This window comes from Ursus arctos, chromosome Y (genome assembly GCF_023065955.2).
Source record: "Ursus arctos isolate Adak ecotype North America chromosome Y, UrsArc2.0, whole genome shotgun sequence".
Classification (NCBI taxonomy): Eukaryota; Metazoa; Chordata; class Mammalia; order Carnivora; family Ursidae; genus Ursus; species Ursus arctos.
In genome coordinates, this window is record NC_079874.1 from 1,014,828 (window position 1) to 1,031,018 (window position 16,191).

Here is a 16,191-nt window from a genome sequence, read left to right on the forward strand (position 1 = left end):
CACCATGCAATACGTGCCCTCCTTACTACCCATCAGTAGTCTGTCCCATTCCCCCATCCCCCTCCCCTCTGAAGCCCTCAGTTTGTTTCTCATAGTCCATAGTGTCTCATGCTTCATTCCCCCTTCTGATTACCCCCCCTTTCTTTATCCCTTTCTGCCCCTACCGATCATCCTAGTTATGTTCCATAGATGAGAGAAATCATTTGATAGTTGTCTTTCTCTGCTTGACTTATTTCACGAAGCATTATCTCCTCCAGTGCCGTCCATGTTGCAGCAAATGTTGAGAATTCGTTCTTTCTGATAGCTGAGTAATATTCCATTGTATATATGGACCACAACTTCTTAATCCAGTCATCTGTTGAAGGGCATCTCGGCTCCTTCCATGATTTAGCTATTGTGGACAATGCTGCTATGAACATTGGGGTGCATATGGCCCTTCTCTTCACTACGTCTGTATCTTTGGGGTAAACACCCAGTAGTGCAATGGCTGGATCATAGGGTAGCTCAATTTTTAACTTTTAAGGGACCTCCACACTGTTTTCCAGAGTGGCTGTACCAACTTGCATTCCCACCAGCAATGTAGGAGGGATCCCCTTTCTCCACATCCTCTCCAACAATTGTTGTTTCTTGCCTTGTCTATTTTTGCCATTCTAACTGGCATAAAGTGATATCTCAGTGTGGTTTTGATGTGAGTTTCTCTGATGGTTAATGATTTTGATCATTGTTACATGTGTCTGTTAGCCATTTGTATGTCATCATTGGAAAAGTGTCTGTTCATATCTTCTGCCCATTTTTTGATTTGTTTATTTGTTTCTCGTGTATTAAGTTTGAGAAGTTCTTTGTAGATCTTGGATACCAGTCCTTTATCTGTAGTGTCATTTGCAAATATATTCCCCCATTCCGTGGGCTGCCTCTTAGTTTTTTTGACTGTTTCCTTGGCTGTGCAGAAGCTTTTTATCTTGATGAAGTCCCATAAGTTCATTTTATCTTTTGTTTCTCTTGCCTTTGGAGATGTGTCATGAAAAAGGTTGCTTTTTCCAATGTCGTAGAGGTTGCTGCCTATGTTCTCCTCTAGAATTTTGATGGATTCCTGTCTCACATCGAGGTCTTTCATCCATTTGGAGTTTATCTTTGTTTATAGTGTGAGAGAGTGGTCAAGTTTCATTCTTTTGCATGTAGCTGTCCAATTTTCCCAGCACCATTTATTGTGGAGACTGTCGTTTTTCCACCGGATGTTTTTTCCTGCTTTATCGAAGACTGGATGCCCAAAGTGCCAAGGGTCAATTTCTGGGTTCTCTATTCTGTTCCACTGGTCTATGTGTCTGTTTTTGTGCCAGTACCATGCTGTCTTTGTGATCACAGCTTTGTAGTACAGCTCGAAATCCGGCATTGTGATGCCCCCAGCGTTGTTTTTCCTTTTCAACAGTTCCTTGGCAATTGGGTGCCTTTTCTGGTTCCATACAAATTTAAGGTCTATTTGTTCCACTTCCTTGAAAAATGTCCTCGGTATTTTGATCGGGATACCATTGAAAGTGTAGATTGCTCTGGGTAGCATGGACATTTTAACTATGTTAATTCTTCTGATCCATGAGCATGGAGTATTTTTCCATCTTTTCGTGTCTTCCTCATTGTCTTTCAAGAGTGATTTATAGTTTCTAGAATATAGGTCCTTCACGTCTCTGGTTAAGTTAATTCCAAGGCTACGTATGGTTTTTGGTGCTATTGTAAATGGGATGGATTCCCTAATTTCTCCTTCTTCAGTCTCATTAATCATGTATAGAAATGCAACTGTATTCTGAGCATTGATTTTGTATCCCACCACATTACTGAATTGCTCTATAACTTCTAATAGTTTGGGCATGGATTCTTTTGGGTTTTCCATATAGAGTATCATGTCCTCTCGGAAGAGAGACATTTTGACTTCTTTGCCCATTTGGATAACTTTTATCCCTTTTTGTTGTCTGATTGCTGTTGCAAGGACTTCTAGGACTATGTTGAAGAATAATGGTGAGAGTGGGCATCCTTGTCGTGTTCCTGATCTTAGGGGAAAGGCTTCCAGCTTTTCCCCATTGAGAAGGATATTTGCCGTAGGCTTTTCATAGATGGTTTTTATGAGATTGAGGAATGTACCCTCTATCCCTACACTCTGAAGGGTTTTCATCAGGAAAGGATGCTGTATTTTGTCAAATGCTTTTTCTGCATCAATTGAGAGGATCATATGTATCCTGAGTCTCTTCTTGTTATATGATGTATCACGCTGATCAATTTGGGAATGTTGAACCACGCTTGCATCCCAGGTATGAATCCCACTTGGTCATGATAGATAATTCTTTTAATGTCCTGTTGAATTCTATTAGCCAGGATCTTGTTGAGGATTTTGGCATCCATATTCATTAGGGAAATCGGTCTGTAATTCTCCTTTTTGATGGGGTCTTTGCCTGGTTTGTGGACCAAGGTAATGTTGGCCTCATAGAATGAGTTTGGTAGCTTTCCTTCTGTTTCTATTTTTTGAAATAGCTTTAGGAGAATAGGTATTATTTCTTCTTTGAATGTTTGGTAGAATTCCCCCCAGGTAATCCATCCGGACTGGAGTTCTGTTATTTGGAAGGTTGTTTATCACTGACTCAATCTTTTCAAAATGAATTCGCCTGTTTAAAAAATCAGTTTCTTCCTGTTTCAGTCTTGGTAGTTTATACGTTTCCAGGAAGGCCTCCATCTCTTCCAGATTGCTTAATTTATTGCCATATAGCTGTTCATAATTTATTGGCATGTAGCCTTCCAATTTCATTGGTTTTGGTTGTGACCTCTCCTTCTTCATTGATAATTTTATTAATTCGGGTCCTCTCTCTGTTCTTTTGGATAAGTCTTGCCAGAGGTCTGTCAATTTTATTGATTCTCTCAAAGAACCAGCTTCTAGTTCTGTTGGTCTGCTCTACTGTACTCCTGGTTTCTAAATCATTGATTTCTTCTCTAATCTTGGTCAGCTGCTTCCTCGTGCGTGGATTAGGTCTGTCCCTCTGTTGCTGTTCCAGCTTCTTGAGGTGAGAATATACAAACTGCATTTTAGATTTTTCTATTCTTTTGAGTGAGGCTTTGATGGCCATGTATTTCCCCTTAGGACTGCTTTTGCAGTATCTCATAGGTTTGGGACCATTGTGTTTTCATTCTCGTTGGTGTCCATAAATTGTTTAAATTGATTTTGATTTCCTGGTTTATTGAGTCATTCCTGAGCAGGATGGTTCTTAGTCCAATATTTTCCTTGTGGTTGCGTTCCAATTTCAAAGCGTTGTGGTCTGAGAATATGCAGGGAATAATTTCAGTCTTTTGGTATTGGTTGAGACCTGTTTTGTGTCCCAGAACATGGTCTATTCTTGAGAATGTTCCATGGGCATTAGAATAGAATGAGTATTCTTTGGTTCTGGGGTGTAGTATTCTATATATATCTATGAGGTCCAACTCGTCGAGTATGGCATTCAAAGCTCTTGTTTCTTTGCTGATTTCTTGCTTAGATGATCTGCCTATTGCTGATAGTGGAGTTTGAGGTTTCCTAATATTAGTGTTTTTTATCTATATGTCTCTTTATTGTGGTTAAACCTGGCTTGTGTATCTAGGTGCTCCCCTGGTGGGGGCATATATATTTATAATTGTCATATCCACTTGTTGGATACATCCTTTAAGAATAATCTAGTGCCCTCCTGTGTCTCTAACTGTAGTCTTCAGTTCAAAATCCAATCCCTCTGTTGTGAGAATTGCTACCCCAGCTTTCTTTTGAGGTCCATTGGCGTGAAAGATGGTATTCCATCCCTTTACTTTCAGTCTGAATGTATCTTTAGGTTCAAAATGAGTCTCTTGTAGACAGGAAATGAATGGGTCATTTCTTTTTATTCAATCTGCAACCGTGTGGAGTTTATGGGAGTTTTAGGCCATTTACATTGAGACTGAATATTGAGAGATACGATTTTAATGATGCTGTGTTGCCAGTAAAGTCTTTGTTTGTATCGATTGTGTCATTCTGTTCTGTATCACTGTTGGGGCCTTTTTACTTTTATAGAACCCCCTTTAATATCTCCTGTAGGGCCGGTTTCATGTTTACGAAATTGGTCAATGACTGGTGATTCTGGAGGGTCTTTATTTCTTCATCCATTCTGAATGACAGCCTTGCTCAATAAAGGATCCTTGGCTGCATGTTTTTCTCTGAAAGAGCTTTTAAATGCCACCCTAACCCTCTCTCTCACTCCAGGTCTGTGTAGACAGGTCTGTCATAATTCTGATACCTTTGCCTTGGTACATGAGAAATTTCTTTGCCCTGGCTGCTTTCAAATCTGTATCCTTGGATCTAATATTTGCGAAATGCACTATGACGTGACGTGGTGTAGGTTTGGCATGTTTGAGCTTAGGAGGGGTCCTCTCTGCCCCTTGGACATGAATGTTTGTTTCCCTTGCTAGATTAGGGAAGTTTTCAGCTACAATTTTTTCAAATATCTCTTCTAGACCTCTGTTTTTCTCCACCCCCTTGGGGATGCCGATGATTCTGACATTGGAACATTTCATTGAGTCAGTAATCTCCCGTAACGTACATTCCTGAGTGTGGATTTTTTTTGAGCCCAGATTCTATTTTAGCTTTCTCTTCTACTAACCCATCCTCCAATTTCTGATACATCTTCTGCCTCATTTACCCTGGCCATCAGAGCCTCTAGTTTTGAGTGCACCTGGCTCATAGAATTTTTAATTTCTTCTAGATTCACTCTCTTTTCCGCCCTTAGAGATTCTATATTTTCATTAACATTTTTGTTTATACTTTTTTCAAGTCTACACATCATCTTGACCATTGTTACTCTGAATTCCATTTCTGATAATTTGGTTATATCCGTATCCATGAGTTCTGTGGCAAAGGCCACATACACATTGTCTTTCTTTTCCTGGGGGCGATTTCTCCTTCTCGTCATTCTGATGAGGAGAGGTTCCGGGGTTGTCTAGAGCCCAAATTATTGGACGGGATCCAGGCCTTGAGCCCTTGTTTTATAGGGATCTTAGGGATGTGGGCTTCTTGATTTTTCAGCCTGCCTTCTGGGGGAGGGGCCTGCTGCACTGATACTCAGGCAACCCTGTTTGGGTAGAGTCTCCGTGTCCCCTTGCGAGGGGGGATGGGAGTGGGCACACTGTGAGCCGGTATTTCCAGGCTTTTGTTGTCTGGAAGTTTTACCTGGCGGTTTGCTGTTCCTCTTCTGAGAGTCAGAGCAGCAGTGGCCGAATCTCAGCCTATGTCTCAGAACAGATGGATCGTGGACCGTTCTCCACTGATGTTCTGGCCACTTTAACTCTGTTTCTGTTGGTGCTGCTCAACCCTGCAGCATCCAGGGATGTCCACTCCACACCGAGTGTCACAGCCCTCACTCCCAGGCTGGCGAGTCTCTGTCCTTTGTGTTTCTAACACCGCCAGCTTCCAGCTGCCCCTGCCCACTCCCGGAGCTCCCGGTCTCAGTCTGGTTCCAGTGAGCACACCAGAGCTCCATTTCAGTCTGGAGGCATGCATTTCCCGGCTCACGGTCTCAGTCTGCTGTGTTGCGGGTGCCGGTCCGCAAGTCCATCCGCTCCCCCGTGCTGGTGGTTACCGCCTTCCAGTGCCAGAATGCAGTGGCTCCCTCTCCCTTCCGTTTATCTTCCGATATCTGTGCATGGTTTCAGGGCTCCCCACTTCGTACCTCAATACTCAGTGCTGGAGATGTTCATTTGTATAGATCCAGATGTATCTTCCTGTGTCTCAGGCTGATTCTATGGATGTTCAGGCTGGTCTGGTACCTATCTACCTTGACTCAGGGGACCGGCTGAAAAAGGGGTCCCCTACTCCTCCGCCATCTTTAACTCTTCTCATCAGACGTAGATTTTGAATCTCCCAGCCTGGCTTTCTTTTGCTTTTAGGCTGTGCATTTACCAGTATTGGCTTATATTTTTCTTACTATGTTTTAATATAAACTATTTATTCATGTATCACATAAATATATGATGGAAAAAGTCATCAACACATCATTGTTCTACTCATTGTTCTACTTTGTAATCATGGAAACTTGTCTACAGGTGTCACCTGTTTCAGCTTGCACCTTTGGTTTTAGCTTTTTCTTCTTTGCTAAATCAATTACCCATCATCTATTGTCTCTCTTACTAATGTTGGCAGCTCATTTGTATTAGTTTACTTTCTGTCTCCATGTATTTAATTTTTGTAATTATATTGCCATGTTGGTGAGTTTTCTCAGGAGCATATGTAAATTATTGAACACACCATACTAAACTAGAAGAAAAATGACTGTAGTTTGTTTTCTTGTTTCAGAACTACATTTTTCTCACCCAGTATTTTCAGCACATACTCCTATGATGGTGGTGGTATACAATTTTATTTTATTTTTTTAATTTTTAATTAATTGACTTTATTTTTAGTACAGTTTTAGGTTTTATAGAAAAAATGAGCAGAAAGTACAAAGAGCTTTCCCTGCATCTTTGCATTTTTACCTGTTATTAATATAGTGTATCAGATATAACTTATAATTTATTGCATCAGTTTATCACAGTTGATGACCCAACATTGACATAATATTATTAACTGAATATTAAGTGAAAAAATAAACTTCAGAGATTAAAAGCTGGCATAATGCACTTTTAAAATTTAAAACCAATAATATTAAGAAAAGAAATGTCTACAGATACAGTAAACTGTACAAAAAGGAAAGCAAAATCATGATGAAATAAATTTAGAATTATAGTTCTCTCAGGTTGGAAGTGGTAGGGTATGAGAACCATGTGGTTGACTATATTTTGTAAAGGTCTCACCTCTAATTTTACATTATTTAAAACATGTATAAGATAAACATTTACACCAACATTGCATTTGAGCATCTGTAAAATATTACTAAATATTCCACATAACAAGCTAATATATTTATAGGAAAGTTCCTTAACAAAAAGTGATAATTAACAGCAAGGAAAGACAGATAAAATGAAAGCAAATCATATTCCCAAACTCAGTCAGTCTGTTCCATTTAGTAGAAGGCCACTGTCTTAGTATTTGAGAACATCTCATTTTTATAGGACAGCAAAATAATTAATGATGACAACAAGTTATGAAGAACCAGTAAAATTGTCTTCCGTGTACTCAGTTAGATAAGCCTAAGAAGTAGGAATTCTTTTTTTATTTATTTATTTATTTTTATTTATTTGAAGAGATAGAGACAGCCAGCGAGAGAGGGAACACAAGCAGGGGGAGTGGGAAAGGAAGAAGCAGGCTCATAGCAGAAGAGCCTGATGTGCGGCTCGATCCCGTAACGCTGGGATCACGCCCTGAGCCGAAGGCAGACGCTTAACGACTGCGCCACCCAGTCGCCCCAGGAATTCTTTTTTTTTAATTTGATAATTTATTGATTTTTTTTTCACTTCAAAGACAATTGTACTGAATACAGAAAACTTGGGAACCAGAAAAGTACAGGATAAAATAACAGCATCACACCTAATGCCAAGAAGATGTTTGCTATGTCTAGTTATATATATAAAATTGGAACTATAGTGATAATATAACTTTTATCCTGATATTTTAAACTTAGCAATACATTCTAAATATATTCCACTGTTAAATAGTGGCTTTAAATCTGTTTAAAGGTTGTGACATCTATTACATGATTTCATTTGAATATTCCTCTTAAAAATTGTATGTAATTTTAAATACTAGGGCTGCAACTGTGACTTTACTCACATATAAGTTTATCAATAATGTTTCTTTACTTCTTTCCTCCAGATGGAAAGACTTCAGGAAAATTTCAAAAATTTCTACTTAAGCAAACACAGTGGCCGAAAACTTCAGTGGCAGTCAACTCTTGGACACTGTGTTCTTAAAGCTGAATTTAAAAAGGCAAGCAAATAATTTTTAAAATAGCATTTACTTTTACTTTAAATTGCAATTTTACCTTGATAAAGAATATTTTTAATATATGCTTTCTTTATGAAGAAAGCTCATTATTTAATGAATGGAGTGTTTGAATTTTGAATATGTTGACTTATGAATCATTTTTGTATAAATCAATTTCTAAAACATTCCTTGCCATTTATCTACATTTCTATCTCTGTGAGAGCAAGCAAGAGCCTTTGCTCTCTGATGTCTCAAAATCACTGTCGGTCATCATCAGAGCCATGGCCATTTATTATCCTGGCCTCACAAGACTGACAGAAGCCTGAACTAAGCTTACTTACCACAGTGTAAAATTAAGTCATGATAGTTGCATGAACTATTTTATTGAAAGTCTCTCTCAAGATTAAAGAAAAAAAAAAGGCCAGCTCCTTGGATTATGTGGAATAGAGTAATACATTAGCTTCTGATGCAGTGACATATAAATGAAGCAAAGAGGAAAAATGTAGACTGAACTCCCAGAGATCACTTCTTGATACCTAGGACTTAGGAGCTGTTTAGGACAAAATAGGCAATGAACTGCCTGTTTGTTTAGTGCAATTCATTGCCTGAACTTCTGAAATAATGACAAAGGAGTTGACTAGCTCTCTCTTCTTATCCAATACCTTTAACTCTTATCCTGGGTGGTAGGATGAAAATTGGGCCCCTAAGATAATCAACTTCCTATTCTCCAGAACTCTAACAGTTCTTTATATGAAAAAGTTCTTTGCAGATGTGATAAGAGACCTTGAGATGAGGAAGTCACTGGGTTATCTAAATGGCATACCAACTTTCCTTATCAGAGAGGCTCAGGAAACTTACACACAAACCCACACACACAATCCCTCTTTCACCACCACCCCCAATGTCAAATACACACACACACACACACACACACACACACACACACACACAGACAGAGAGACAGAGAGACAGAGAGACAGAGAGAGAGAGAAGAAATGGAGAAAGAGACATTATGTGAAGATGGAACTAGAGGCTAGAAGATACTATAAACCCTCTGAAGAGAATATAGCCCTGCCACACCTTGTCTTTTGCCCAGGGATACTCATGTGAATTCCTGACCTTCAGAACTGTGAGACAATACACATTTGTGTCACCTTAAGGCACTTTTTGTTGTAAGTCACTACAGCAGCCACAAGAAGTTATATATCTATCCTCCAAAGCACTTTACTGTAGGACACTTTTTGTCTTTTCATTGAAGTCCCAGACATTGACAATCCATAGATAAATATGTCCAACATATTTCTGTCAGCCTTCAAAGAGACTGAACCTATTCCTTAAGTATATTAATTGAGTATGGTGACTCAGTGATCAAAGTATTAAGGGATGAGAAGACACGCTTTCTTTTTAATTCTGCCTCTGCCTGTTTAAGGAAGGCTTGGCTGAAGGGTAATAACTCATATTTGATCTGAGCAGAAAAAAAAGAACATGTTTACATTCCAGGAGTGATGCCAGTCATATGCTTAATGTTCTCAGGGTAATGTGAGATTCTCTTGATCTCCCAAGGTAAAGTTGGACCCAGATAAGGTAAATCCTCAGGTTACATCTAAATATTTAATATTACTGAAGGATGAATAATCATACCAAATTTTTTCATGCATATGTAGGAATGAGTTATTATGCTTGGCTCTTACACACAAGGAAAACTAAGTCTGTGCCTACGAGAACAAGTCAGATAGTACAGAGATATGATTTAAAATGACGAATTTAATCTTATTCCTTTCACTTCAGAAGCCTGAAATGAATAAAGAAGTTTGTATCCAGCCATGTTGTTTTCTGTGTTGATGCAAAAATACAACACTTAGTTTTACTAATTTGTCTATTTTACTAATACTGGAGGTTCTACTGTACATGTTGCACTTCTTTTTATGCCACTGTAGATTCACCATGAGCATACTAATTCATATAGGAAGATACCATTTTAATTTTATTTATTTATTTATTTATTTATTTATTATTTATTTATTTATGTTATTGTTATCTCATAAATCTTTATTATGGAGTTTGTGATGATGTTGATTTAGGTAGGAGTATTATATGATTCTATGTACCACACAGTAGCAATTTTTCAAATATTAAAAACTTGACTCCTTCAGTTAAAAAAAAAAAAACTCAGATGACCTGACTTCAGATGATGTATTTCTACTCCAAAAGTTATTTCAGAAAACAAGCCGCTCTTTCCAGAACAAATTACAGGGTTCGTCCTGCTGGTTGTTGTTTTGACCTCCTTCCATTACCCTATATTTTCTCCACAAGGAAGCAAAGTGACTTCTTCTTGGCTTCCATTTTCATTTAACTTTCTCTCTTTTTTATTTTTTAATTTTAATTTTTTTTATGTAAAGTTCGATGATTCATTAGTTGCATTTTCCAGAGTGGCTGTACCAACTTGCATTCACACCAACAATGTAGGAGGGATCCCCTTTCTCCACATCCTCTCCAACAATTGTTGTTTCTTGCCTTCTCAATTTTTGCCATTCTAACTGGGGTAAGGTGGTATCTTAGTGTAGTTTTGATTTGAATTTCCCTGATGGCTAATGATTTTGAACATTTTTTCATGTGTCTGTTAGCCATTTGTGTGTCTTCATTGGAAAAGTGTCTGTTCATATCTTCTGCCAATTTTATGATTTGTTTATTTGTTTCTTATGTATTGAGTTTGAGAAGTTCTTTGTAGATCTTGGATACCAGTCCTTTATCTGTAATGTCATTTGCAAATATATTCTCCCATTCTGTGGGCTGCCTCTTAGTTTTTCTGACTGTTTCCTTGGCTGTGTAGAAGCTTTTTATCTTGATGAACTCCCACAAGTTCATTTTTTCTTTTTGTTTCTCTTGCGTTTGGAGATGTGTCATGAAAAAGGTTGCTGTGGCCGATGTCATAGAAGTTGCTGCCTGTGCTCTAACCTCTAGGATTTTGACAGATTCCTGTATCACATTGAGGTCTTTCATCCATTTGGAGTCTATCTTTGTGTATGTTGGGAGAGAGTGGTCAAGTTTCATTCTTTTGCATGTAGCTGTCCAATTTTCCCAGCACCATTTATTGAAGAGAATGTCTTTTTTCCACCGGAGGTTTTTTCCTGCTTTATCGAAGATTAGTTGCCCAATGAGCCAAGGGTCCAATTCTGGGTTCTCTATTCTGTTCCATTGGTCTGTGTGTCTGTTTTTGTGCCAGTACCATGCTGTCTTTGTGATCACAGCTTTGTAGTACAGCTCGAAATCCGGCATTGTGATGCCCCCAGCTTTGTTTTTCCTTTTCAACAGTTCCTTGGGGATTCGGGGCCTTTTCTGTTTCCAAACAAATTTAAGGACTATTTGTTCCAGTTCTTTGAAAAATGTCCTCGGTATTTTGATCGGGATAGCATTGAAGGTGTAGATTGCTTTGGGTAGCATGGACATTTTAACTATGTTAATTCTTCCGATCCATGAGCATGGAATATCTTTCCATCTTTTTATGTCTTCCTCAATGTCTTTCAAGAGTGATTTATAGTTTCTAGAATATAGGTCCTTTATGTCTCTGGTTAAGTTAATTCCAAGGTAGCATATGGTTTTTGGTGCTATTGTAAATGGGATGGATTCCCTAATTTCTCTTTCTTCGGTCTCATTATTCGTGTATAGAAATGCAACTGATTTCTGAGCATTGATTTTGTATCCCGCCACGTTACTGAATTGCTCTATAACTTCTAATAGTTTGGGAGTGGATTCTTTTGGGTTTTCCATATAGAGTATCATGTCATCTGTGAAGAGAGATATTTTGACTTCTTCTTTGCCGATTTGGATACCTTTTATCCCTTTTTGTTGTCTGATTGCTGTTGCAAGGACTTCTAGTACTATGTTGAATAATAGTGGCGAGAGTGGGCATACTTGTCGAGTTCCTGATCTTAAGGGAAAGGCTTCCAGCTTTTCCCCATTGAGAATGATATTTGCTGTAGGCTTTTCATAGATGGTTTTTATGAGATTGAGGCAAAATCCCTCTATCCCTACACTCATAGGGTTTTAATCAGGAAAGGATGCTATATTTTGTCAAATGCTTTTTCTGCAACTATTGAGAGAATTATATGATTTTTGAATTTTTCTTTATGGATAAAATCTAAGACCCTGATCGATTGGCGAATGTTGAACCACACTTGCATCCCAGGGATGAATCCCACTTGGTCATGATGGATAATCTTTTTAATGTATTGTTGGAATCTATTAGCCAGGATCTTGTTGAGGATTTTGGCATCCATATTCATTAGGGAAATCGGTCTGTAATTCTCCTTTTTGATGGGGTCTTTGCCTGGTTTGGGGATCAAGGTAATATTGGCCTCATAGAATGAGTTTGGTAGCTTTCCTTCTGTTTCTATTTTTTGAAATAGCTTTAGGAGAATAGGTATTATTTCTTCTTTGAATGTTTGGTAGAATTCCCCAGGAAAACCATCCGGGCCTAGAGTTTTGGTTTTTAGAGGTTATCACTGACTGAATCTCTTCATAATTAATTGGTCTGTTTAAAAAATCAATGTCTTCCTGTTTCAGTCTTGGTAGTTTATTTGTTTGCAGGAAGGCCTCCATCTTCCAGTTTGCTTAATTTATTGGCATATAGCTGTTGATAAAAGTTTCTAATAATCTTTCCAATTTCATTGGTGTTGGTTGTGACCTCTCCTTTTTCATTCATAATTTTATTAATTTGGTCGCGGACTGTCAATTTTATTGATTCTCTCAAGGAACCAGCTTCTAGTTCTGTTGATCTGCTCTACTGTACTCCTGGTTTCTAATTCTTTGATTTCTGCTTTAATCTTGGTCAACTGCTTCCTCGTGCGTGGATTAGGCCTGTCCCTCTGTTGCTTTTCTAGCTTCTTGAGGTGAGAATATAAAAACTGCATTTTAGATTTTTCTGTTCTTTTGAGTGAGGCTTGGATGGCCATGTATTCCCCCCTTAGGACTGCCTTTGCAATTTCCCGTAGGATTTGGACCGTTGTGTTTTCATTCTCGTTGGTCTGCATAAATTGTTTAAATTGATTTTTGATTTCCTGGTTTCTCGATTCATTCCTGAGCAGGATGGTTCTTATTCTCCAAGTTTTGAGTTTCTTCCAAATTTTTCCTTGTGGTTGAGTTCCAATTTCAGAGCATTGTGGTCTGAGAATATGGAGGGAATAATTTCAGTCTTTTGGTATTGGTAGAGACCTGTTCTGTGTCCCAGAACATGGTCTATTCTTGAGAATGTTCCATGGGCATTGGAATAGAATTAGTATTCTTCGGTTCTGGGGTGTAGTGTTCTATATGTTCTGTCTATGAGGTCCAGCTCGTCGAGTATGGCATTTAGTGTTCTTTTTTCTTTGTTGATTTTCTGCTTAGGTTATCTGTCTATTGCTGATGGTGGAGTGTTGAGGTCCCCTACAATTAATGTATTTTTATCTGTATGTCTCTTTATTGTGGTTAAGAGTTAGCTTGTCTATCTTGGTGCACCCCTGTTGGGTAGATAGTTATAATTGTCATATCCACTTGTTGGATACATTCTTCAAGAATAATATAGTGCCCTTCTGTATCTTTAACTACAGTCTTTAGTTTAAAATCCAATCTATCTGATATGAGAATTGCTACCTCAGCTTTCTTTTGAGGTCCATTGGCGTGAAAGATGGTATTCCATCCCTTCACTTTCAGTCTGGATGTATCTTTAGGTTCAAAATGTGTCTCTTGCAGACAGCAAATGGAAGGGTTATGTGGTTATCTGCAACCCTGTGGTGTTTTATGAGAGCATATAGGCCATTCACATTGAGAGTGATTATTGAGAGATATGCTTTTAATGATGTCATTTTGCCTGTGAAGTCTTCGTTTCTATAGATTGTAAATTTCTGTTCTGTGTCACTCTTGGGGCCTTTTTACTTTTATAGAACCCCCCTTAATATCTCCTGTAGGGCTGATTTCATTGTTACATAATTGGTCAGTGTCTGGCGATTGTGTAATGTCCTTATCTCTCCATCAATTCTGAATGACAGCCTTGCTGGATAAAGGATCCTTGGCTGCATGTTTTTTTCTGAAAGAGCTTTTAAAATGCCGTCCCAACCCTTCTTCTCATTCCAGGTCTGTCTACACAGGTCTTACATAATTCTGATATTTTTGCTTCTGTACGTGAGAAATGTTTTCACCCTGGCCGCTTTCAATACTATATCCTTGGATCTAATATTTGCGAATTGCACTATGACATGACGTGGTATAGGTTTGTCATGGTTGAGCTTGGGAGGTGTCCTCTCTGTCTCTTAGACATGAATGCTTGTTTCCTTTGGTAGATTAGGGAAATTTTCTGCTACAGTTGGTTCAAATATCTCTTCTTGTCCTCTTTCTCCTCCCCCTTGGGGATGCTGATGACTCTGACATTGGAACTTTTCATTGAGTCAGTAATCCCCCCAAATCTACATTCTTGAGATTGGATTTTTTTGATCCATGTTTCTGTTTTAGCTTTCTCTTCTATCATCCCATCCTCTAATTCACTAATTTTTCTTCTGCCTCATTTACCTTGGGCGTTAGAGCGTCTAGTTTTGACTTCATTTGCATGATAGCATTTTTAATTTCTGCCAGATTCGCTCTCATTTCTGCCCTTGGAGATTCTGTTTTCTCATTAAGATTTTTGTTAATATTTTTTTCAAACTACACATCATCTTGACCATTCTTACTCTGGACTCCATTTCTGATAATTTGGTTATATCCATATCCATCAGTTTTGTGGCAGAGTCCACAGACTAATTATCTTTTCTTTGCTGGGTGGGATTTCTCTTTCTCATCATTGTGATGAGTTTGTGGGGTTGCCTAGAGACCAAGTTATTGACCTGGACCCCATGCAGTGTGCACTTGTTTTAGGACCTTAAGGATGTGGGCTTCTTGATTTTTCAGCCTGCCTTCTGGGGGAGGGGCCTGCCGCGCTGATACTCAGGCAACCTTGTTTGGGTAGAGTCTCCTGTCCCTTGAGAGGGGGAATGGGGATTCGCACAATGTGAGCTGGTATTTCTGATGGTTTTTTGTGGCTCTTCTTAGAGTCAGAGCAGCAGTGGCCGAATCCTAGCCTCTGTCTCAGAACAGAGAGATTGCAGTCCACTCTCCACTGAGCTCTCTTGGCCTCTTTAACTCTGTTTCCGTCGGTGCTGCTAAAAACCTGCAGCATCCCGGGTTGTGTGCCCCACAGCCGCTCTCCCAGCACTCACTACCAGGGCCCTCACGTCTCTGGCCTTTGTGTTTCTAACACCGCCCGCAGCCCCCGGTTCCCGCACGCACTCCTGAGCTCTCTGTTTCAGTGTGGTTCGTGCACTCTGGAGCACCGATTTTCAGACTGGTCACATGAGCGCTCTGAGCTCCCAGTATCAGTCCAGTTCCAGTGAGCGCTCCGGAGCTCAGTTTTTCAGTCAGGTCCTGCGACCGCTCCCGAGCTCTTGGTTTCAGTCTAGTTCGAGTGTGCGCTCCAGATCTCCTCATTTCAGTCTGTTTGCACACGTGTTCCTAGGCTCACGGTCTCAGTCTGCTTTCTCGCAGGTGTCGGTCTGCGAGTCCGGCCCGCTCCCTAGTGCAGGTGGCTACTGCTTCCCTGCACCCAAGCACAGCACCTCCCTCCCCCTTCCATTTATATTCCAATATCTGTGCATGGATTCACGGCTTCCCGCTTCATACCTCAATAATCAGTGCTGGATATTCGTTTGTAGAGATCCAGATGTATCTTCCTGCATCTCAAGCTGATTCCATGTGTTTTCAGCACCACTTTTTTTTTTTTTTTTTTTTTTATGTTAGTCACCATACAGTAAATCCCTGGTTTCTGAGGTAAAGTTCCATGATTCATTACTTGCGTATAACACTCAGTGCACCATGCAATACGTGCCCTCCTTACTACCCATCACCGGTCTATCCCATTCCCCCACTCCCCTCCCCTCTGAGGTCCTCAGTTTGTTTCTCAGAGTCGATAGTCTCTCATGTTTCATTCCCCCTTCTGATTACCCCCCTTTCTTTATCCCTTTCTTCCCCTACCGATCTTCCTAGTTCTTATGTTCCATAGATGAGAGACATCATATGATAATTGTCTTTCTCTGCTTGACTTATTTCACTTAGCATTATCTCCTCCAGTGCCGTCCATGTTGTACAAATGTTGAGAACTCGTTCTTTCTGATAGCTGAGTAATATTCCATTGTATATATGGACCACAACTTCTTAATCCAGTCATCTGTTGAAGGGCATCTCGGTTCCTTCCACGATTTAGCTATTGTGGACAATGTTCCGCACCACTTTCTGTCTTA

General features: G+C 39.4%; 1 protein-coding gene across 1 annotated transcript in view; it reads left to right on the forward strand.

The window, feature by feature from the left end:
* The window catches only part of LOC113249012 (cullin-4B-like), a 96,070-nt gene that overhangs the window by 62,980 nt on the left and 16,899 nt on the right, over positions 1-16,191 (forward strand). The window contains exon 16 of the mRNA XM_026490592.1: positions 7,781-7,894. Coding sequence (XP_026346377.1) covers positions 7,781-7,894 — 114 coding nt within the window. The remainder of the gene's footprint in view (positions 1-7,780; positions 7,895-16,191) is intronic.